General features: G+C 39.5%; 1 protein-coding gene and 1 long non-coding RNA gene across 20 annotated transcripts in view; both read right to left on the bottom strand.

Annotated features, from left to right (window-relative positions):
- Window positions 1-6,778: 6,778 nt before the first annotated feature.
- Window positions 6,779-25,491, bottom strand: part of ARPP21 (cAMP regulated phosphoprotein 21) — a 143,888-nt gene continuing 125,175 nt past the window's right edge. For 17 of the 19 annotated variants that reach the window (XM_050331887.1, XM_050331864.1, XM_050331939.1 and 14 more), the window contains 2 exons: window positions 8,762-8,913; window positions 6,779-7,614 (listed from right to left, as the gene is read on the bottom strand). In XM_050331887.1, the coding sequence (XP_050187844.1) occupies window positions 7,357-7,614; window positions 8,762-8,913 (410 nt within the window). In that variant the 3' untranslated portion in view covers window positions 6,779-7,356. Of the gene's footprint in view, window positions 8,428-8,761; window positions 8,914-25,491 lie in introns of all 19 variants that reach the window. The other 2 variants (XR_007630874.1, XM_050331992.1) reach the window with 2 other exon arrangements.
- On the bottom strand, window positions 9,037-24,935 carry LOC126648712 (uncharacterized). The gene is made up of 2 exons (XR_007630884.1): window positions 20,418-24,935; window positions 9,037-18,921 (listed from the first exon to the last, which is right to left on the bottom strand). It is a non-coding gene; the product is annotated as an uncharacterized LOC126648712 (long non-coding RNA).

Genomic DNA, 25,491 nt, shown 5'->3' with positions numbered 1-25,491 from the left:
TACGAATATGCAGCACTTTGCTTTAAGGTCTGACCTCCTGGCATTTACAATGGGTGTCACAGTTTGAGAGTTGAAAGTAATTTCTTTTGTGGTTTTTATTTTATTTTTTTTCCCACTGTGGAAATATTCTCTAATGTATTCTAGAAGTTTTTTATCTCAAAGGCAGAATTTGTCCAGATTTACCCACTAAGTTTTGATCTCAGTGTCAATTTGTTCCCTCCTCGGGAGAATAAGATCATTTACTGTGCAAATAACTGCATGAAATTTAGCATAGAAAAGGATTGTACTGTTACCACCCATCTCCTGACATCTTGTTCCATGTCTAAATCATGCCCTCAATGAATCAACAACACTTAGTTTGGAATAGAGGAGCATAGTTATGAGAAATTTTGTAAAATCTTTGTTTCAACTGAAAGGCTTTAGAAAAATCCAAACAATCCATTTTTCATAATCACAAAAATTTTTACTCATATGCACAGAATGCTTTTTCCCCTACAAGCTCCACCTGGCATAGGATTTGATCTTGGTGAGACCAGAATTAATGGGAACTAAGTAGAAAATTTACAATCTTGTCTATTGTCTACTATCAATTCAGACGTTCTTCCTATCACGCTCAGAAGCCAATGCCCAAAAAAAAAAAAAAAAATTATGGAAGGAGTTCATGTACATCTGTTTTCCATGCAGATAAAAGCAGTGTTTCCTGATGGCAGAGATGATCTGTCACAGATTTGCAAGCAAAATCTGGCTATGGCAAGTGCCTTGATTCACACCCTTATGATTTATCCTTAGGGTTAAAAAAACCCATGTAGCCTTGGGATCTGTGAAGCCTGCTTTTTATCTCGAGATATACAGCACTCTTTGAGGTGGCCTTTTTAAAACATTTCTTTAGGGATATATTTAGTAGAGTTCAATGGATATAATTTCTCTACTGGGGAGTGTATATCTTTGCTATACACTACCTTCATCTTAACATTTCCTTTTTACAAATGCCTTTTGTAAAACTGTACCCACAGCATAAAAGGCAAAATTTTGTGACCTATTTTTCCAAATCTATTCCTTAAAAACACAAAGATGAACTGAGATATAGTGCTCCATTAAGTGTACATTTGCAGCTCATCTCTCCAAATGAAAACCAGGGAAGAATTCAATACTGTTTTTCAACAACCCATCCATAAGTTTAGACAGAACACCTGTTATTCTTCACCTTGATAGCTAATCTCAGGTCCTCTCTTGCAGCTTTTTTCCTGCAATTCCTACATCAATTAACCCCTCTTAAGTCGATGAAAAAATACTGTAAAACCCACTCCTAGTAGCAATTACACCTGAGGCTTGGCAAAGACAGGACTTTTGACATGAAATGAGAGATTATATACCAAAAGCCACCTGAAAAAAAAAATTCAATTATTATCAAGTGAAGCAAACCACTCTTAGCACAAAAGCATTGCTTGTGCCTAATTAACCTTTACAACAATAATGAACAATTATATGCTACAAAGAAGAAATGAAAGATGATGAAAAGATCATGAAGCATTTCCCACTGGAAGGTTTATTTCATTATCAGTGTGCTATTACATTCTACTTTGAATAGCAGAACAAGCAGCTGTGTAGGGTCAGTCATAGTTACTCATGCAGTCAGGGGCATCTAACACTAAACAAACTGAAGAAAATTAACCCAAAGTTAGCCTCACCTTCTCCTTCTCATCCTTAGAGTTTTTGTTTTGTTACAGGATGGACTCTGTCAGGTGACATCAACTTTTATTATTATTTATAATTATTATTAGCTTATTAAGTATTGGTTAACAAATACTGCTTTATGGAACTGCATATTTTATCGGGTCAGATATTCATTCCCAGTCTAATACTTATCTGTAATAGTTTCTGGGGAAAGGCTTTCTAGATGGGGCAATGATATGACAACATTTCTTCACACTTTTTCTGCCTCTGTGGACTTAACACTGTCTAGCTGTATTTAGCAGCTTTCAGTACAAAATTTTTCTCTAACCATGTCCACTTATTTCAGAAATGGCACCTACATCCTGCAGCAAAGAATGCCACAGGTTGCCTATGTACTCAATGGGGGGGAAAGAGCTCTTCTTATGTTTCCTTTGTTTGGAGACCGCTGGTTTAATAGGCAAAATTTCTTTTATGTCCCCTTGTCCTTATATCAGGAGAGATAATGAGGAGTCATCCCCTTCCACAGTTGGTGGGATATTGTAAAAGGAGCCAGAAGAGTGGGGTTTGATGCCCAACTCTGATGTGTACTGGAAAGTTGTATTTTCAGCAGTGTGTAAGCCAAGGTCTGCAAAACAAAGCAGTACAGCAATAGTTCATGCCAATTACTGAAGGCAGGACCAACCATCTTCAGAAACACCGTGTGGCATTAAATATTTAACCATCAGTCCACTGCCTCAAAGGCTTACTATAGCCACTCTTCTGAAGAATGAAAGGAATCAGCAAGGAAGACAGTCCATTCTTAAAGCAAACCAGGGGCAGAAATTCAATAAGAAATGGCCATCTTTTGCCCTATTTTGGGAACTGGGCATCCCCCAAACTGCTGCATCACCTGCACTATGGTAGGTGCAGGCAGTGTGCATTCAGCGACCTTCTCGTCCAAAGGGTTCAAGGTATTTCTATATTCTGCTACACAGATATGAATCATTAAGGCTGGAAAAGACCTCCAAGATCGAGTCCAACCATTAATCTAGTGGCACCGTGTTCATCACTAAACTACATCTCCAAGTGCCAGATCCATACATCTTTTGAACACTTTAAGCATGGTGACTTCTCAGCTTCCATGGGCAGCCTATTCTAATGCCTGACCACCCTTTCAGCGAAGGAATTTTTCCTGATGTCCAATCTAAACCCTCCCTGGTGCATTGAGGCCATTTCTTCTTGTCCTATAATTGTTACCTTGGAAAAGATACCAACTCCCACCTTGCTACAACCTTCTTGAGGCTCGTAGGATTGTGGTTGAAACACCAGTCGAGATTGCCTCAATGTTTGCCCTAAGCTGGCCACTACCCCAAACTAGATGGTAATGCCCTACACCTGTAATGTGATTTTAGATAACATGAGCTAAGCAGGTGTGGAAGCTGTGAGCATTTCTGAAGCATAGTCTCTGGGTTAAGCATGGGTGGTATAATTCTGAAGACTGAGGAAACGAGTCTCCCTCTCCCTCACCCATCAAGAGGAGCTCTGAGAGACAACACTCCAAAACTCCAAGCCCTGACTGGGCATCACTCTCCACTGAGCATTAATGGAGGGAAACTGTTTTCTCCATAACTAGCCCAGAGAGGCAACACAGGCCACCTTAATGGTGAGGATGAAAGACACGACTTGTACATTTAGGAGCATAGGTGAAACAATGGTGCTAGGCACTCAATGGTCATATCAGGAAGGGTGCCCACATTACAGCTCAGGGGGTGAAGATGCTCTGGGCATTCTGCAGGGTCCCCGCACATTTCCATTCCTTGCTGCTGGGATAATTTGTACAGTCTTCCTTCAGTATAGGAAGTTTTTCACACAGAGGTAAACAAAAACATAAGAGAATACAGTTTTAGGATAAAATCATTGACTTTTTGGGTAGCACAAAGGGCAAAGCAGTAGCAAATGGCATCTGGCTGCAGATGCACAGCCTCTGCAAATGACAGCCCAAATGAATTAGACCCATCCAAGGGGCTGATCAGCCTCATCTAATGCAGTCAGCTTAATTCAGGATATGCCTCTTTGGTTTCTCAGTGCAGTATCAACTTAAAAAAAAAAAAAAAAAAAAAAAGTAGCAAATTAAATATGTATGGGGCCTTGGGAGAACTTTCCATCAGCTATACAACATAAAAAGAAGGAGAAAGTAATATACAACTTAACCAGGAAAGCATACAGTAGGCAAAGGGAAAATGCAACAACAGGAGTGCCACAGAGTAGATGCCTGAGTCTGCCAAATTCCAAGGGAAGACTAGAGAAAAACAAGCCCACAGTGACAGAGCATCCCCATAGGAGAAGTGTACGTCCTGTAAATAATTTCACTGGAGCTGGACTCTGAGCTCATGGTGACCAGCTGATAAGTTGCTTGAACTACATTTGGCCAGATGAATCTAACAGCACCCCTCTTATGGAGATTACCCCTAAATATTTCAAAAGACTACGAAAAAAACATTGAGCTTCACCTACCCATTTTTGTTGCATGTATTTGCAGGTCACTTCTTTTTACCTCTTCTTCCCCTTCTGACAATGCTGAAACATCTCTGATTTAATAGCAGAAGGGTGCTAAGCAATCCAGCTAAAAATAATTTTATTAATGAAAGAAAGGTTTTGGAGAAAGACTTAAAAATATCTTATGACTTAAACATAAAATTAGAGGATAATTTTTGTGCTTCACTTGATATAGAAAAAAAATTACTTGTCTTCAAATGCAAATGCTTCCAGCAGAAAACAAATATATCACCACGTGCGATGTCTCCCCCCATGTATATGATACTTTAATAATTAGGGCATTCTCCATAGCTGAGGGAGAACAGATTCAGTTTCCTCATATGCCTAAGGAGATTCAAACTCTTTGGAGAGTGAGACAATCAGAGGACATAAGCCATTGGTGGGTGGCTGTGACCTCCTCCCGCAACTGCTCAATTTTACATAAAAAGCTAAAGTCTCATTTTAGCAGGAATGTACATTATTGTTCAGGTAGGTGCTGCTGTCACAAGGCTGTGAGAAATCAGCCAGCAGGATCTCTGCTCCCACAGCTAAGTACATGTTTTATACCAGCTGGTCATTGTAGCAGCAGAGACAGGTAAACTGTGGGAAAGCATGGCTATGGTCAGGCATAGGATATGCTGTTTGCTAAGGGCACGTGACCAAAAGTGGAATAAAGACATGAGGAAAGTCTGTCTTTACAGAAGCAGGACTCCTAGGCTTTCCTTTTTGACTCTCTTCCCCATCTCTACTGAAAGCATCTACAGCTCAGCTTGCCATCGATCTATGATGCTGAGGGCGGATTTTTTTTAGCAGTCAATTCATTCATTTTTCCCTGACAAGTAGAAAGATTAATAAGGTAACAGTAGTGCTTCAGAGAAGAGAAGAAATAGGACTTAAATATAGTGACAACCAAAGCATCTCTTCACTCCAGACACTGGGTGCACAGAGATTCCTCCTCCCTCCCCTCTCGTTCAGCCTGGGCACACACAGATCTGTCCTGCACAAGGTCACCTGCAGGTAGGTCCTTTCTGCTGGACTGTGGAGTCTTGACAGAGAAGGACACCCATTCATTCCACTGTCAGTCATTCTGTAGCAGCAAATCCAATTACGTGTAACTATAGTAATGCTAGGAGAGAAACCTCTGTAGTATATAAAACACTAAAAGGAAATAAGCTATACAATGCAGGGCATCTGAAATGAGAGCTCAGGGTCACAGACAAAATTCAAATGCAGTATCTTGATTTAAAAAAAGGAAAAGAAAAAAAAAATCAATCAGCAGGCTTTCCCAAGGCATTTCACCTCTAATTGAAGAGTGAATTGTGTTTACTTAACTGCTCATGCTCTTGACTGTCTCTCAGCAAATGAATCATGATTACACTACATAAAATTCAGTGTTTGGCTTTCTTATGATCCCACAGGACTGGATTCCACACTTTTAAGACACACACGTACAAAAAGACTGAAGTCTGAAAGATATCTGTTCATTGTACAGAAAAGAAAAATGTTTGTTTTAAATATGGGAAGTAGCCCCTCCAGTTCTCATTTCCACAGCTGAAGTAGAAAGTAAAGGTCAGCTATCTTAAGTGTAAAATAAAAGCTCTTTCACATTCACATTAACAATGGCCCAGGGCCTTGTAGTCTGCTGTAATCTTGGGTGGACCTAAAATTGTATTATGACACATACAGATTTTATACACAAAAGGATCTCAGTTTTTTTCATAATGCGTATGGCTTATTCTGGAGTGCTCAACTACTACCTATTGTAAAAGTGTTCAAAATTTATCAAAAATGCAGTTTAAGTAAACAACAACACCGGCTTTTGTCTGATAAACACATTTGTGTCTCAGATGTTGTCATCACTGAATCAAAATGAAGAACTCAATGCAGCATTTATGAATCAAAACCAATTAATCAGAACAAGCAGAGAATTTGAGCGAGGATGGACACAATAATGAGAAACACCACTGGAATTGAAAAAAAGGTCTAAAAATTTCTGGCAAACCACTGTGTTTTAAAAGCCAAACACCCAAATATATTGTTAGTCCCCTTAGGGTTTAGTTGAACACAGTGGACCAGATTCTTGGGCCATTTTCTTGTGTCAGAATGGTTTACACCTGGAGTACCGATGACTGGGCAGAGTATCTATGTAGCAGAATTGCTGGGTACTGTGGTTGCTACATCAGTAGCAACTGATCTTCTATTCAGTGGATGGGATATCTTGGGACAACTATGTCTTCTAATATACAACTGTTGTATGGCCTCTTGGAGAGGTATGGCTTAGTAGAGGCTTGTAACAGTGGCAAATTGTGTTTGTGACCTTACTGGTCCTCCTAGGGATTGGTAAAGTGCAAACTTAGTTTAAGATGAACTGGTACATTGTTCACTGACTACTTCCCGTGTGGCTGCACTACAGTTTCTCAGTGGCCTTAACTGTTATGGTATACATGCTGAGATACATACAGGTATGTTGTTTTCTTACCAAACTCCTGTAAGCCCGTTAAGAACCATTCCCCCATTAGCGTCACCTGAAACAAGACAATGCAGAACCAAATGGAAGTTCACTCAGAAACAGACGAGACCAAGCAGGTGGTAGAAACATGACCTTCCTCCATGAGGTCAAATAGCTTTATTGTGATTAAGCACTACAATACAGTATATATCCATAAAAAACTCTATAGTGTATATAAATTATTCCTTATTTCCATTCAGTAATTCTCTTTTTGTTTTCTCTTTTTTTTTTTTTTTTTTATTTCCATTACAGCTTTGGTACAATGTGATTTTTATTATATTTTTAAATACTTTTAGCTTCACAAACTCAACACAAAGTACAAAACTAATCCGAATCGGGGATATTACAATCTACACAGTGGTGTTCAGTGGTAGGAAAAAATCTTACCTCAATGAATTCATGTCACTAGCTAAGCTATAAAGGCATACCTAGCAGACATGACAAAAATATGCACCATTAACCAGCAAACATTTTTTTTTCAAAATTTATTTTACTTTTATTTTTTTTTACAGATTTTTCCAGCAGCAAATCACTTGAGCATAGTCAGTACTTATGCCCTCAAACTGTTTATCCTGTTGTGTTCCTCTTCATTTGAAGGCCATGATTTATTTGTCAAATAATGCACCGCTATCCTCATATATCCACTTTAAGCCACAGTGTCAGTACTTGACCTGCCACCCTGCATTGTTGATGCTTGCACAGTTTGTCCTGCAGCTGGCAGAAATAACTGGAACATTATTGGAGGGGCAGTGTGGGGCAATCAACCGTAGGTTGTTCTGTGGGGCAGGAGGTATGACATTACAGTAGACAGGCATCCCAGTGGCTGTAAGTGTTCCTTGACCTGATTGATTAGGTAGCATGATTGGTTGTTGATATGATTGTTGTGGCAATCCTTGAGAACCCTGGGTCATTGGCACCTAGGTAGGAATACAGAAAGATGCAGGAAAAAAAGAAGGTAGCAATTACTAAGCAAATTAAAGTAGGTTCCCAGTATCCCTATGTTCCTTCTAGCTGAATTTGAGTATACTACATGTTCCGCCAAAATTTGTAATTTTGTGCTGCTCAGAACTGTTCTCATCTTGAAGATTTTTTTGTTAGAGAAGGGTTAAAGAGAATTCCCTCTCCTCCTAGGTCAAGGACGTGTCTCTGTTATGACCTAGTGGACTATGAATTTCTGGGATCAATGCAAATGAAAGACTTGACTCTGCTATATCTAGGCCATCTAAAAGGTCTAAACCTCTAACTTGATCATTAACCTTTAAGACGCATTTTCAATACAGTCATTCTGAAGAAGTAAGGGGAATATTTTACCCACAAGCAATTCCCCCATTTCCATCTGGGTTGCTGTAGTGTTTTCAGAGAAGCCAAGGGAAAAGCTGAATGGCTGCTCAATCATTTCAATCTATTAAAATGAGTTAGATGTCATTTAGTTTCTAAACTTTCCAGAGGGACCAGGAGGAAATGTAAGCACGGGACACCTTTCACATGCTCTTGGCATACCTCAAAGAAACTAGGTATAAGGGGTGGGGAAATAAGTCTGGGAACTTACAGACCTGGTCAAAATCAAGACACTGCCTTCCCTCTCCCCAGAACCCAATAAACAATAATCCATCTGGCTACAGCTTGTTATAGAAGACATGGTGAGATCCTTGGCAGGAGTCTCCACAGATGAGTAATTTTTAACTCGATCAGGCAAAGCCCTCAACTTCATTACAGGAAACAGTACTGCACTGGCAAAAAAAAAAAAAGAAGAAATAAACAATGTTCTTATTTTTTTTTTTAATTAATTTTCTTCACAGGAAGAAGTCTAATTCCTTCATTCTTTGTGACATTTTACGCTCACTGCAGGCTGTAATAAATAGTTCATTTGAAGTATTCCCAATTCAGAATTAAAGTCAGGAATACTATGTTAACAGGAAGCAAAGAAACCGATTTGACTTCGGACATGTTTATCAGGAGGCCTCCTGCCACACACTGTCCAAATGAAGCGTTGAGTGACACAAAAACTTAATTCAGTTAAGCACTCTCCAAGAAAAGCAGTCTTTCCTTAGGGTTCCTAAGTACCTGATAAGACGACATGGCTGGATACTGCACCATCATGCCTTGCACCTGATTTCCCTGTTGATTATTCATCAGGTTCTGGCTTTGGGGCGGCTGCTGCATTCCCATGAGACCCTGGAACCCCTGCTGCTGGTTTGGCAGGACAGACTGGTAACCTGGAACAAGAAAGATGTCTTCAAATACCCTGTTGCTTGCAAGGGCAAAATTACAACTGTTCTAATGACAGCAAATGATCTCATAATTTCTCCTTGCATTAGTCAAAAATTAGTCAAAGCTCATTTCTAGAGAAGCGTTAGTGGAAAGGAAAATTGAAGTGCAATAAACAAATTCTGTGAGCTGACAGCTCAGGCAGGCTGAACAGGCAGCACACCTTTGTTATGCTCTTTTACCCTGTGGCAGAGACCTCCTTGAGGGATGTCTGACTGCAGTGCAGGACTGTAAATCCTTAAAGAGACACAGGATGCTACTGTCTTTTGGCTACTTTCTCAGTGGCAAAACTCCCATCAACTTCAAAGACACCAGTACTTGGCCTTCTTAGTCTAATCTGACAGTTTCTTTCAGGTCACATTTCTTATCTTACCCTCATATCTTTCTTGTAATGCTACTTCCTAGCATGATGTAAACAGAGAAGGCTTTATTTTAATCAAGAAGAACATCTGTATGCACACTGGCTCCTATTTGCAAGGGGTTTTTTATGTAATTAGAGTATATTAAGGGTCATATTCCATCCTACTAGTTTCATATTTGTCAAAGGAGGAAAATCATAAATTAGAGAGTGTTCTCACCATTTTTCAGTAGGAACACTGCTGACACACAAGTGCCTGCACAAGTATGAGAAGCTGATGCTTCCGTTTTAACCTATTACTAACTCTGTGTTCAAAGTCACCACAGGATTGCAGGTTTTCTCCTGGGACAACCCTTCTAGGACTAACTGAGAAACGGGCAGAGACTGGATGATCTGGAGAGCCAAGCTGCTAATGAGGTAGAAGCGTGGATGGGAAGTAAAGCACAAATGGTGCGCCGCTCAGCAGCAACATGATCTAGCCTGAGAATGAGCATAGGCAGATGGAAGTGGGCTGGCTGGGTGATGCTAATATTTAGAGATGAAGAATTTTGCAGAAAAAGTAGGAAAGAAAAGGAAGATGCAGAAAGATCCTGTCCTTGAAAAATGTGGCAAGCCATAAGTATTATAAATCTATGAATAATTTCTCTTTAAGATGTTTCTTTAACACTCCCTTTTTAACATGCAGTTATGCAGTGCACTATTAACTCTGTAGTGATGTTCTTAGAATAAGCATATTTCAGACAAAGAACTACCAGAAGGAGCAACTCTGTGTCATCTTTATATGAAAAATGTGTCACGTCTGCTCAATTTATATTCATGAATACGATACATGGTTCAATATACCTCACGAATTGAAAATCATCATCTGGGTATTTCTTCATTATGTAAGAAAAATAAAGCAACAATGTCTCTGTTTCTGCTGCTCTATTTTCAACTGATAGCTTTCCTTCAAAATCTGTTCTATGTCAGAGAAATGTTGGGTATTTCTGATCAAGTTTTTGGCATTAAAGATGCCTTTACACAGATATGAGATTAATGCCTCCAGTCAATTGAGCAAATAATATAAAAAAAAATTCCATGAGTGATTAAGTTGGATGGGATATAGCATCAAACATCTCCCAAAATCACTAGATTATTATACATTCAAATTTGCTCTTTTCCTATGCCCAAACACAGTGTCAGCATATTTTTTAGTTGTAAAAATTACCAACATCAGAAGTGCTGTAACTGAGTTTACAGAAGGCTTATACAGCAATAACAAAATTGCAAGTCCTTTTCTGCTCCAGTATACCAATTATAGGGGGGAGGGATACAGGACAGAAATAAAAAATTTAGCACTACTATTCTGGTATTTGCAAGACTGGAAGTTTAATAGAGAGGTGTCAACTGACAGCAGAAGCAGCAACAGATAATTCATCTCATGCCACTTGTGGTTGTTAAAATAAGTCCCAGATGTGTAAAGAGCGATAGATGGATGGTGGATCGCGGATCAAGTGACACATTTGGAGACTCTAACTGAACATTGGATTTGGGCTCACAGAATTGGATCGTGATGCACTGGCACAAGGTGGTGGATTGGAGTTCTGCAGAGACAGACAGACACCACTTGGGTCAACTAGAAAACCCTTCCATTATGTCTAGTAAATATGATTGCATTACCATTAGTCAGACTAGTGCTAATGCCCTGCTGTATGTTTGAATACGCAGCGCTCTCTCCCCCTCAGTTTCGTGTTTCACATTTTCCAAATATGACAAATGTATTACCCTATACAGACATGAGTATCAGACTGAAACAAAAACTTATGGAAATGTTGAAGGAGCTACACTTATGACAAACATGTAGGCATGATCTCATAGGGGTATTACAAAAACACAGAATGGCTTTGGTTGGAAGGGACCCTAAAGATCATCTAGTTCCAATGATACATGAACACACACTCTCCACCCTGAAAATCTCCTCTGTATTATCAAACACTGCTTAGTACATGACATAACCACTCCATGTTTTAGGTACAGGAATATGAAAAGGAGATGGGCTTAAAAGCTGAAGTCTACTAGGCTACAAATTATTAATTTAACAGTCTTATTACTCTTCAAGGACTTCAGGAATTTCTCCTGCACATAGGGCATGGGCACTCTTTACCCCTGTCCCAACACACAGAGTACTGCTTGCAACCCTGAAACTAAGACCTTTTTCCTACTCCCTCTGTGAGCCCTTTGCAATCCTCTGACCACACAGAAAAGCATCAATACAAAGAGAAAAATACCTCCCATGCACTCTAACATACTTCCAATTTGATCCAATGGGAGTAAAGAGGTTGTATCCTGAATCCTCCTAGATTCACAGGAAAATAGGTCACTTTTTAGGTCCAGAAGGAGGTACTCTTGACTATTTATTCCCCTAACTTGTGCGTAGAAACAAGGGATGTTTAATAAGGTTATTGGCATGCGTGTATTCTTGCAACAATGCTGGCTGTCACCTCTTCCTTATTTAATATTCATGGACTTTTTTATGATCAGTACCCTTTGGAATGAAATGAAGTTAATGTCAGACCTTGCTGCAGAACCCCAGTATAGCATTTAGTCAAAATCCAATGTCCTCTGCAAAGTTCTACAACCTAGGTAAGGCTGCTTCATTTTACCTGATAGCAAAGCCTGATCCTTTACTGTGTTAAATATATAAAGAAAAATCCAAGTTCATCCATTCTATTGAACACAAAACTCTGATAAGGTACAAAAATATATTCCAACAGTACAGAGGGAGTACAGAGTATTAAAAGGTGAATTAATTTTTTTATCTATAACAAGCTCTATAAGCAAGAGAAAAAATGCTGTGACAAAACAAAGAAGCCAACGTCTGTTTTGCTAAATGGCTTCTATTTCAGCACAAATACAAGTGGAAGAATTGTTATTCTACATGCCAATCCATTTGGACAAAAAGTTGTTAATATCAGAAACCAGATACTCTGGATCTCCTACCACCACAGGCCAAATTCTACATGTAACATTTGAAAAAGTCCTTCACTGTTTATTGTGTTATGTCTTCGTATATTTCTGCACAGTGCCCAGGAAAAAGAATGAAGGTCAGAGAATTGAGGCTAATATCAACCTTTCAGCAATGCTTGTAAAACTGTATTATTATTATAGCAAAATCTATTTTTTTGTTTTTTAGGGGGCACAGACCATTAGAGAGTGCTATTCCCCCAAAATTACTTATTTTGTACACACACAGCAGTTTTAATCCTCAACTTAGCTCTGCCATGCTTTTCACTTTACAGTGAAATGAAAATAATTCAGTTTTCTCAAAAGTCTGCAAAAGTCTCAAACCAACTGCAGTGCATGAAAACCCACACATTACTGGGCAGAGATGGATGTTTTGGAGCTAGAGAGGTGTAAGGAAATAACTGAGAACTGGAAGTGGCACCATGCTTATGCAGCAATAGTTTTCTTTGCACTTGCTCTTTTACTCATTAGCTTTCATACTACATACAGAGAAATCCTTAAAAGCCTCTTTACTGTCCCCCGAGAACATACATACGTGGGTTATTTTCTAATGGCAGTACACATCAGATGAACCATCCTATTACTGCAAGCTCCAGGGCCTCTTTACTGCAATTATATCATCCTGCTCTATGTTATCTCTGCTACAAAGGAGGATTTTTTAAATCAGGGCAAACATGAGAGACATTGTTAAACAACCAGAGGAACATATCGTGCGCAGAATTTCAATGAATGCCTCAGAGGAAAGATGAGCCTTGGATTGCAGTTGAAATGGAAGAGGCTGTCATACAATCAAGGTAATACTCTGAACCTTTACAGTCTGCATCACCATGCTGAAAGTCATCTAACTTTAACATCCCAGGGAAGAAAGACTGCATGGAAGACCCACAAATGTTTTAATTTCCTGGAAGCTCAAATCACAAAATGCAGTGGTCTTACACCTCTGCCAGTAGTGTCACTCAGAGTTGTAATTAAAGCATGTGTGGTGCTCTGCTGGCCTCAGCACAGACACTTCAGGAATGGCACACCCATGTTGGGTGCCGTTCATTTTAGATTTGAAGCATGTATTAGTAAGACAGCTTTGTAATACGTGTATCAGCACAGCTAGTAAAGAGTAATCAGCACTTTGAGAAGTGCAGCAGTCTGGTGTTGAGTCCCTGAACTGCAAGTCTTACTGTACTCCTAACTCTTCAACAGAGTCCTTGCATCCAAGTGCATCCAATGCAAATACATAAAATAACAGTGGTTTTGATGGGACATGATTTGAGAGCTCACCTGCTTGCTTTCCACTTCACTCAGTGTAGTGCCACCCAAAATGCAGGTAACCTTGGCAACATAGTTCAGTGGCTTAGACAAGAAAAGCCCAAGAGAAAGTCAAAAGGGAAACCTCAAGCCAGGTGATTGAGCCGGGCGAAATGCTACACAGATGTGGTCATGCTCCTGCCTGCTCTGCAACTACTGTAGTGCCTTTCTGGTTCCCTACCTCCCTCCCTCTTGCAGGTCAAGACCAGCTCAGCCTTTGCTGCAACTGCCAGGAGCTCTGGGAAGATATTGAACTTGAGCTCCCATGAAAAAGCCAAGGGGAGCAAGCACCACCTCTTGGTGCGAACACAAGGGAATACCCTGCAATGTCCTGAAAACAGTCTAACAGCAAAAGCTTCTGCACACAGATGGTTATTACCTTTACAGAAGACTCCTCAAAACTGATCAGGGCTGAGAAGAAAGCTACAAACATGTTCCAAGCTCAGAAAGTGCACCTCTTCCTGGAAGACCTAATGAGCTCACACTCTGTTCAACTTACTCAAAAGACATAGAGGCATCTGCAAGTAGATAGTTGTGCTGGTTTTGGCCAGGGCAGAGTTATTTTCTTTCTAGTAGCTACTCTGTGAGTGAGTTTTGGATTTATGCTGAAAACAGCAGGATAATCCATGGATGTTTTAGTTACTCCTGAGCAGTGCTCACACAAAGTCAAGGCCTTTTCTTCTTCTCATACCACCCCACCAGGGGGAGGTTGGGGGTGCTCAAAGAAGCTGGGAGGTGACAAAGCCAGGACAGTTGATCCCAACTGACTAAAGGGATATCCCAGACCATATGACATCATGCATGCTTTCTACTTTTCTGATTCTCTCCTCCATGCCACTTGAGAGAGTGAGTGAGTGAGTGGCTGCATGGGGCTGAGTTGCTTGCTGGGGTTAAACCACAACCATAGTTCTGCAACAGAGCAGAAAATGGTATAATAAAATTACATGGCTGGAAGATAAACCTAGAACTGTTGAGATTAGAAATAAAATTTAAAGTTTCAACAGACCCTGTAATTAACAAGGAGGCAATTTACCCAGAGACAAAGCACATTTTTATCACTTGAAACCCCTAACTAAAGGAGGGACATCTTGCTACAAGATATGCATCAGTTTAATAAGAAGTTCTGTGAATAAAGATATTATCAGAATGTGGTCTTTGTCCAGTATTATTCAGAGCATTAAATTACATGTTCTAGACTTGAAATACTTAGGAAAATGTTAGTCAGCTCTTAATGCTTTTCATGTCTTCCAAGAAAAAGACTAATCTTTTGCATGTGAGACAGGATCCTCTTCCCAGTCTCTCCTCCCTTTGATCATATACTGGTAATGCCACCCAGTTCACTTCACAAGCACCGTTCACCCGTGTACTGCGGATATTCTAAGGGATATTTCTGGCCTATTTTAGTTTACTTTGCCCTGGCTGGAGTACTGTTCATCAGTCAAAGTAGACTTTGTAGACTGAAGAATATGATCAGTATCCGTTCTCACAATTTTGCTAGGCTATATTTTCCTTTACTTTTTCAAATAAGCTATGGGCAAAGTATTAAAGTGGCTGCATGTAGCTTTTACTTTATAATCATAGAAATTTAAAATGCCTGTGATAAATTACTAATCAGAGACGAAGAAATGCCATTGTAAAACTACAATTCAGTCATACATGTTAGTATGTTTGGTAAAGTTCTGACAAAAGTTATTACAAAAAGCTTTGAGCTGGTCCATCTCAAAGGATTTGCAATACTGAAAGGAAGAAAAAAACTGAAGCAAGCTGTTCAGTAAGATCAAACAATGTCTTAGAATCACAAAGTCATAGAATTGATTCAAAGAATTGTTTAGAATGGAAAAGATAGCTAAACTCATCAAGTCCAACCATCGCCCTGACACTGTCAAGTCCACCACTAAACCACATCCTCTAAAGCATCACAAAGAACCTTTTGATTCTCAAACAGGCCCTAAATGTTACCCGTAAAACAGAAGGAAATATAGGCTAATTGGAGAACCTTGCATAGGATAGTTGTCCAAGTTGTGGAAGCTGCATAATGAGATCCCTTCTCAGCCCAAGCAAGAGCAGGAATTCAGCCAAGGGCAGCCAGAACAAAGCCCTTTGATACAGAGGTCTACCAGTCCCTCCTAATGACACTCCTTACCTCATGTGAGACTCTCAAGTACTGGATTGCCACCAGGTGTTTCACCTCCTATGTGGACATCACAATACCATCCCTATGCACTCTTTCTCTAGAGAAGCACTTCTCCAAGGCACTGTGTTCAGACTGGCTTCTCATGTCCAGGTGCTACATGCTAGAATTGGGTGCACATTTAATTGCCTGAGGAAAATGTTGGGGTTTTTGTCATTATGTGGTTTACCATTATCTGGCAAGTTTTACTGCAAATGATGGAATAATGTCTCATAAAACCTTAAACTTAATCTATAAGTTTAAGCTGATTTTGATTTTAGCCTCAACTCAAAGCATCTTCAGTTCAGAAGACTACCACAGAGGACATATTAATTAATGTCTCCCTCCTATTGTTATTTTCTGTGTGAGTTTGGAGATTTAAACTGCACCTTGTGCAGCTGGAATCCAGATTACTTTGTAAGCAATTTTGTAGTTTAAGCTTGGACCTAAAATTCAAAACATGCTGCAAAGCAAATCTACTGTAGTTGATCAATCCACTCCTACTCTGTCTGCTTCTCTCTGCAATACACTTAAAAATGTCTTGACTTAGTAAGATACTTGAACTTTATATTCTACTTGAAGAAATCACAGAAAATTTATTGGTATGAAATGGATACTGTCTGAGATAGAAGGACAAATACATAATAGTTAAATGCTAAAATCCGTCCTTTCTCCTCAAAACATAAGACCAAGCAATTATTTTATTTAGTTTTCACATACATACAAAGGAAAAAAACCACTAAGATTACCTATGCCTGAAATAAAGGACTCTTAAGAAGCAACAGAAAACTTGGAGGTATGAGGTAGCTTAAAACACACATAAAACAGCACATGTCAAAAACCAAAGCAGCACACAGAGTCATTTCCCCACAGCACTTTGCAAGTTCAGACCCTCACAAAACAAGAGAAGCCTTTTCACAGAAGTGACTCACAGCTTGGCTTCTTTCATTTCAGGTAAAAGCACATCCCACTCCAGCAGTACAGCTTGCAGGGGAAACCACGGGGTATTACGTTAGTTTTGTTTTCAAAATTTAAAACTAATGACATCGATTCATTCAAGTTGCGCAAGATCAAAACAATTCTTAGCTAATGGTGCTCCAGTAACATTCACTGAAAACACATAACCCTGTAAATGTATTCCTAAAGTGATTACAATGACAGCGACTCCAATAATTCCCAGCAGAGCTGGGGTTATAAAACTGCAGGATGTTGAACTTTGAGTCTTGAAACATAATTGCTGCCAGAATCATAGCTCTCGGTCCCTAAATTGTCCATAGCTTTGCTAAAAAAACGTTCATGCTTCCTAACCTGGTAACAGATCAATAGCCAGACTTGTTGTCAGACTCACAGAGAAAGAGCCATATTCAGCTGCATTAAGAAACTCAGCAAAATGTATATGCGTCAGAGATATGAGCTGGTAAGATTTATTATCACAAAAGAAAGAAGAAAAATACTGGATAAAAGACAGTTTGTCTATCTTCCCCACCCGCTTTCTCTCTCTAGTTTACAAAGCTATAAATCCCACAAAATGAATAGTGCAAAAATATCTTCATCTAGCTTCAGAAGAAGAAATAAAATTGGGAAATTTCCTGCAGTTTTGGATTATTTCAGAGCAATCTATTTGTTGGATTTGGTAAAAACTGCTGCTGAAAATACTCTGATATAATAGAAATATATATATATATTTTTTTTTTTTTTTTGGATAAAAGCTCTGAAATGTGGCAAGTTTGGTTCAACTGAGTAGGATCTGTCTTACCTAGCTGAACTGCTCCTCCTTGTCCCCTTGCTTTATTCTTTCTCAAAAAGCTATATGAAATCCTGGGTTTACTTGTTTTGCAACCCCGGGGGCTGGAAGAAACCCAAAGCACAGAGCATCTGAAGCATAGCTGGTTTCATGTGCTACTTAGAAAATGCTGCCAACTGGGGGTACTTCTAAGCTGCTAACAAAATGGAAAAAAAAAAAATTAGGGGAATAACACAACTCCCCTAGCAAAGTAAACCCTCCCATTTCAAAAGATGTGTAGGATCAGAGCCTCACAATTTTTTTTTTTTTTTAAACTCTGCTTTTCCTACATAAGCTAGAATAAGATATTTCTTTACAAAAGCTAAGATAGGATGCTTTGTGCACACTTTTCCTTGAGAATAGTTACTCCATTAAACAAATGAATTTATCTGGGAGGTAGAAGGCCCACTATTGAGGTGATTTAGATTATGGCAATGAGAAATGATGAAAGTAACACCACATAGTACATGTAAGATTTAGAGCTTCTTATGCCACAGAAATATCCATTATCTTTTCCTTTACCCTTTTGCTATGATGCCAAGTTCCAAGTGTTGGCGGTGAGGAGTAGCGTTATCTTTTAAAAAAACATTTATATGCATGCTTGCTGTCCCATGGGGGAAAAACGTTTTGCAAAGAATGCTGAACTCTTACTTAGTGCCTCCTACTTCATCATCCAAGCAACTACCTTTAGGGCAAATATACGAAATCACGGATACAATGAATTTATGGATCGCCTAAAGATGCATACCCAGCCCACAGTTACTTTTCCACACCTGAAAAGAGTCAGTTTAAAACTCAGTGACCTCACTACTAAGTAAAAAGGTCCAGACAAGTAAGAGGTATGATTAAATACTTTCATTATATAACTAATGAAATCACATACTGTAACATCTTCTGAGACCAAAATTTTAATTAAGGCAGGCTGGCATTTTGGCTTCCCCCCTTCACACCCCTTATGTTCTAGGGGAACAGCAGGTAAGGTCAAACAAAAAGCTTATGTGATAAAATTGCATGAGAGTGCTCCTGGGAGACCTGGCATTATTAACAAGAACATGAAGAAGGGCACAGTTGAGCAGTTCAAAGATAAAAGATTGCATTCAGTTTACTTTTTGGTATCAATTGGAGAACCTGAGAGAGCTGTTATTTGACAAGAAATATATATAAATAGGCATCAAAAAGAGCTTCGAATGGGTAAAAATACAGGAGATTCAAGGCTGTAGAAATTATTTTCTTCAGTTTAAAATCTGGATCCATTCTTTTATTTCTCTACACAAAGGATTTCCAAATTATAGCGACAACTTTAAGAACTTGCTACTAGTAAGTGGTTGATGTTGAAAATAAACCTCTTCTTGTTGAAAACTTAAAACCATATAATTATATAATACTTTAATAACTTATTTTATTCTTGTTTCAACACACTTTTCTATTTTGAGATCTAGTAGCATTGTTCCTGCTCTTCAAAAACTATGACAAATATTACTTGCCCTTCTCCTTGAAGACAAATCTGAAGATAAACAGAAGGGCACCTCTTACAGGCATGGTATGTAACTCCAAGCTTCTATAAGATTCTGAAAAGAAAATTCTATTTTTAAGACAAAATCCTTCTATCTCACTTCAGTAAAAAAATAGAGTGAACAGCCAGCTGCAAGCCAAAATAATTGCAACACAATAATGCAGGGCTCCATTACAGCAGCCTAATTCCGGCAAAGCAGCTGATCCAGGATCTTGGCACTTGCCCAGACCCTGGAGCCTGACTTAAATGCATTAACCCAGAACATGTGCAGCTGTTTTGGTAATCTGAGGCTTCTGTATTTTGTTGGAGAGCAAAAGAAAAAAAGAAAAAAAAAAAGTCACTCAGGCAGCAAATGACACAGGTGAAATAGAGAGAGAGGAGGAAAGTATTTTATGCTTCTGAACTAAGTTAATCCATGGAGCCACATGAACCGGCTCAACAGCTCTGGGGGCATGGCATTTCCTTAGGCCAGTACAATGAGCAAGGGTTTACACTGGAGTGTTGTAGATGCCCAAAGCCAGATGAGGTACCTCCAGGGAGAGTACTACGGGACCTGGAAAACATTATTCTGAGAGGGGTGAAGCCTTCTCAACCTTACAGAGTTAAGCCTCTGAAGGCACATATTGCAAGCTGGTGCATGGTTCTCATGACAACAGGGAGGTCTCAAATAGCTGTAGGGAACAGTAAAGTATAATCTTTCTGCTCTCAGCCCCTGCCCGCTAATCCTGACGATGTTAAGGAGAGTTAACACAGATCCATGGACAGGCCAATAGATAATTCTGGAGAATTTGTAGGTTGCTCTTAAGAGAGCTTCACTGCTTAAAACAGATGCAAATCTAGTCATAGCCCTTACCGTGGCCATAGACTGTTATCCTGATGAAGTCTGCTGCAATTCCTCTTTATGAGGTTTTTGAATAGCTATTATACAACTAAAACACTGATGTAAGAACTTATTAGTGTTGATAGTAAGAGTCCTTTGGCATATGGTGTGTCATAGGTCATGCTTCACATTGAAAAGTGGCATCTAGAGAGATGCCCTTGCCAGCAAAACATTACAGAGTTCTCATCTGACTACATAAAATTACGTTCAAGACTCTGCTCAATTCTAAGTGTCCATACGTTCTTGCAGACAAACAGAATTTTCTTGAAAGCTGAGATCTGCAGTAAACTGTGAAGAAATGATGCATGCATAAACTATTTTACTACTATTATTTTCAGAAATAAAAAACCCAAAACAATAGTTTTGGCTGAAAACTGCAAAAAACTCCTTCTCTTTTCCAACTTTAAGAACTTGCTACTAGTAAGTGGTTGATGTTGAAAATAAACCTGTTCTTGTTGAAAACTTAAAACCATATAATTATATAATACTTTAATAACTTATTTTATTCTTGTTTCAACACACTTTTCTATTTTGAGATCTAGTAGCATTGTTCCTGCTCTTCAAAAACTATGACAAATATTACTTGCCCTTCTCCTTGAAGACAAATCTGAAGATAAACAGAAGGGCACCTCTTACAGGCATGGTATGTAACTCCAAGCTTCTATAAGATTCTGAAAAGAAAATTCTATTTTTAAGACAAAATCCTTCTATCTCACTTCAGTAAAAAAATAGAGTGAACAGCCAGCTGCAAGCCAAAATAATTGCAACACAATAATGCAGGGCTCCATTACAGCAGCCTAATTCCGGCAAAGCAGCTGATCCAGGATCTTGGCACTTGCCCAGACCCTGGAGCCTGACTTAAATGCATTAACCCAGAACATGTGCAGCTGTTTTGGTAATCTGAGGCTTCTGTATTTTGTTGGAGAGCAAAAGAAAAAAAGAAAAAAAAAAAGTCACTCAGGCAGCAAATGACACAGGTGAAATAGAGAAAGAGGAGGAAAGTATTTTATGCTTCTGAACTAAGTTAATCCATGGAGCCACATGAACCGGCTCAACAGCTCTGGGGGCATGGCATTTCCTTAGGCCAGTACAATGAGCAAGGGTTTACACTGGAGTGTTGTAGATGCCCAAAGCCAGATGAGGTACCTCCAGAGAGAGTACTTCAGGACCTGGAAAACATTATTCTGAGAGGGGTGAAGCCTTCTCAACCTTACAGAGTTAAGCCTCTGAAGGCACATATTGCAAGCTGGTGCATGGTTCTCATGACAACAGGGAGGTCTCAAATAGCTGTAGGGAACAGTAAAGTATAATCTTTCTGCTCTCAGCCCCTGCCCGCTAATCCTGACGATGTTAAGGAGAGTTAACACAGATCCATGGACAGGCCAATAGATAATTCTGGAGAATTTGTAGGTTGCTCTTAAGAGAGCTTCACTGCTTAAAACAGATGCAAATCTAGTCATAGCCCTTACCGTGGCCATAGACTGTTATCCTGATGAAGTCTGCTGCAATTCCTCTTTATGAGGTTTTTGAATAGCTATTATACAACTAAAACACTGATGTAAGAACTTATTAGTGTTGATAGTAAGAGTCCTTTGGCATATGGTGTGTCATAGGTCATGCTTCACATTGAAAAGTGGCATCTAGAGGGATGCCCTTGCCAGCAAAACATTACAGAGTTCTCATCTGACTACATAAAATTACGTTCAAGACTCTGCTCAATTCTAAGTGTCCATACGTTCTTGCAGACAAACAGAATTTTCTTGAAAGCTGAGATCTGCAGTAAACTGTGAAGAAATGATGCATGCATAAACTATTTTACTACTATTATTTTCAGAAATAAAAAACCCAAAACAATAGTTTTGGCTGAAAACTGCAAAAAACTCCTTCTCTTTTCTAACCTCTCTACCCAGAAAGACATACTTTGAAAAAACGCAAAGTGCAACATTTCTTACAAACATATTTTCACAAAGTAATATTTTTTATGCAAAATGGTAAATTTCTGTAGCTCAGGTACAAACTTCCACCTGGTATAAATTCAAATCCTTACTAAAAAATTTGGCTAACTGAACTCTCAGTATGCATGCATACACACACATACACGTATCTATATCAATGCTCCAGCTAGCGTTATGCAGTAGTCCGGCACAAGGCTACCCTGGGGAGTTCGTATAAATAATGGAAACACTCAAGTAACATCAACTCAAGATAGTCCACTAGAGAGACTTTTCTTTCTGATTGCATCAGAATGATCTCTTCACCTGAGTTAGGTGGCAATATGATCATTTTCCTCACCGAGAATAACATGCCCGGCCTTTCCAAGGACAGCAGACTTAAGGCTGTTATTTCCAGCCAAAAGTACCTGCAGGTGTGAGTGACAGCACTCAAGATACAAGAAAATAACAATAAATGTCCCTGTTACTGATCATCTGCAGGGCTACGTGAATTGACTGTGCACAATTGCCCTGTGCTGAATGCAAAGGGAAGCAGGAGATGGGTTAATCCTTTGCACGTAGAACAGGCTGGAGGCACACGTATAGTCAAGTCAGTGAAGCTCATTAGATGAACAGTACCCTGTGCAATACTGCCTACATGTACCTGTGTCTGTGTTTGCATTTTGTTATAAAAAATAGTTCCTGGCCATACCATAACAATTATATGTAGTATCCATTTGTTTTTGCTATCAAATTCCTAAGAACTGTGCAATGAGACAGCTAGCCAGCAAAACAAAATTATGAGTCAAAAATAGCACAAATACAAAACCAGCAGGATCAGATTTACCATGCAAGCTGTAACCACAGATTCACTGAATTTCAGCAGATTGATTTCTACTAGTTTGATTTTCTGGATTGACCCTAAATAAATAATGGCAGGTCTGGGCATACAAATTGCTGAGTGCCTGTGCATTGATCTATCTATAACTTTGCACTTGATAGCAGCTTGATATCTTGGTATCAGCTCTTGACACTGCTGAAATATCTACAAGCACAAGCTCAAGGTGAGCCTCCATGCTGTGAAAACTTCAAGGAATAGCTGCAGTCCCTACACTGAAGATGATGCATTTCTAAATAGTCAAGACAGCTGGAGATGGAAAAATAAGCACCCAAGAGAAATAATTTGCCCAGAGAAAAGGAGCAGAACTGCACAATACTTTAACGGAAAGTACACCAAAATTGGTGTGCTGAGTGCTTACAGTCCTGTTTTGAGCAGGGATTGCTCAGGCAGGCTACTGCTCACCAGCCCAGTCAGAGATGATGGTCCCTGTGCTCTCACTGCCTCTGCCATGCTGTTTGTTTCCACACAGCTCCATGTACAGACTCCTGTCCACATCCTGTCTATTGGAGGAAGGCTGCAGTGTGCTGGTAATGCACAGTTCACTGTACTGAGTTGCATTTTACTGTGGGCAGATTGGGTTAAATGACTGCTAGCACCATATACCTACCGATCCCTGCTTTTCACCCTTGCAAGCTGGGCTTTGTTTTATGCCTCAGCCTCATAAACACAGTTTTCATAAACACAATATCAACTGTAAGTACTGCCTGACACAAAGGCAGTGCTACTGCCTGATGGCACTCATCCTCCCCACTGCTTCTGCATACACCTATAGGTATCAAATCACTGAGCAAAAGGACTTGTGTTCGTTTATTTACCTATAACATAAGGACACTACGAGCTATGGGCTACATCCTCCAGCTAGATGCAAACAGACACAAGGATGATACTGAAGCCAACAGGACGCTGATGTAGCATATGTCTGCCCATATGGGTCCAAATGCAAAAATTTAATCTTTTCCAAGTGCACCCATGCAGAACACAATCCAAAGACTACTGGGGTTAGCAATCAACCTTAACCAGCTTTGTACCACATTAGAAGCACTTGCCTGCACCACACTGATTACTCTGGCCCCTAAACAGCAGAGCCCTTGAGCATTTGCTTAACTTTTAAACATATCAGATAATTTCTTGATCTTAGAGTAATGATTTCCAGGCTTGAATGGATACACCTCTGGACTGAGGGCAGGGAACTCATCCCCTTGAAGGAGGGGATCTCCAGTGGCAGATTTGATTATTTATTCCAATAAAATTCAGTTCTACAATATATGAAACCAATTCATTTCTCAACTCTCTTTCTACACAGCCACTGCTTAACCCACAAGAGCTAAAATGCGGCAAGACTGGACCGAGCCTGCATTCATGCATGGACCAATGCACATATATGTACACATATGAAAGAGCCATTCGAACAAGCAGTGGCTACATACCAGGAGATACTGGCAAATAATAAACCAAAATGCAATCAGGGAGAAGTGTAACCTACTTTGATTCTGTGGCATAGACACAGGGTGCTCCCCATCGTGTTTGCTTTGTAATTACCAAGCCTTCTAGATTACAGCAGACCCTAGTTTACATCTCTTGTCTTTCTTAATTAAAAAATGCTTTAAAGAAATTGGGTTAAGCCTTTGCTAAAGCAATCATTAAGACCCTCCCTTCCCTTTTCCCCCTGAAGTGCAAGGCAAAAGACCTGTAAAGCATCTACAAGTACTTTGTATTAGCCTCTGTTCTAGGCATCCACTCCATTCCAGATCACTGCAGAAATGTAAACACTAATTGCAATTCTGCCAGAGGTACAAAAGCAATACATTTAATGACTGCACTACAGCTGGGCTGTATCTTCCAGCTAAAGCTTTTTCCTTGGAAGGAGGTGAACAGCGAAATCTACAGATGCAGTCACCCCAGTGCCCAGTTAGCTTTCCCTGTGGCCAAACCGTGCATCTTACCAAGAAGAGAATAAATGAGTAAAAGCAAAAAATGTCTGAAAAAGTAAAAACATTCCCTTTTGACATTCCAAATATAACACTACCAATTTCTAACTCTCCCCCTTAAAAAAAAAAAAAAAAAAAAAAGGAAAAAAAAAAAAAAAAAAATAGCAATTCAAAGCTTTTGTTTCATCAGGTTTGCTGTGGGGGGGGGGGTGTGAGGTAGGAGGCTCATTTCACAGGAATTTGAGTTCTTGTTTTAATTGGCCAAGGAATCTGCAAAATAATTTGTTCACACAGTTTTATAAATCAGGCAGCTAAATCTGCAAAGCCAGCCTCCATATTACAGGGAAATGCATTTTCAACTCTTGCATTGGGTGGGCAGAAAAATATGAAAGTTAAAAAAAAAAAGAAAAAGAAGAAAGGGGAATGAACTGCAGATGTAAACTTTCATCTTTGCCTTTACTAACAACGGATTTAGTGTCACTTTTGAAAACACGAGGATTAACACCTGGAGTCACATATTCGTTTTGTATTCACAAAAGAAAGTAATAGAAACTACACTCAGCAGCAAGCAGCAAGCTTTCCTGTACAGCTTTGCCAAGAAATCTGGGCCCAAAGAGAGCAGAAGAAAGAGAAAAGGGAGAGGGAGGATGAAGAGAAGAGACTGCTTATTTTTCCCATTGATTCCCAAGTCTCTGCCGAATCGCACAACAGGCTGACAGCAGTGCTTGGGAAATGGGCAGACATCAGCCCCCCGAGTCCC

Source organism: Myiozetetes cayanensis, unplaced genomic scaffold (genome assembly GCF_022539395.1).
Source record: "Myiozetetes cayanensis isolate MyiCay16 unplaced genomic scaffold, myiCay2020 scf1, whole genome shotgun sequence".
In the NCBI taxonomy this organism is placed as follows: domain Eukaryota; kingdom Metazoa; phylum Chordata; class Aves; order Passeriformes; family Tyrannidae; genus Myiozetetes; species Myiozetetes cayanensis.
The sequence above is the reverse complement of the archived record's forward strand: the minus strand, read 5'-3'. Positions and strand labels throughout refer to the sequence as shown.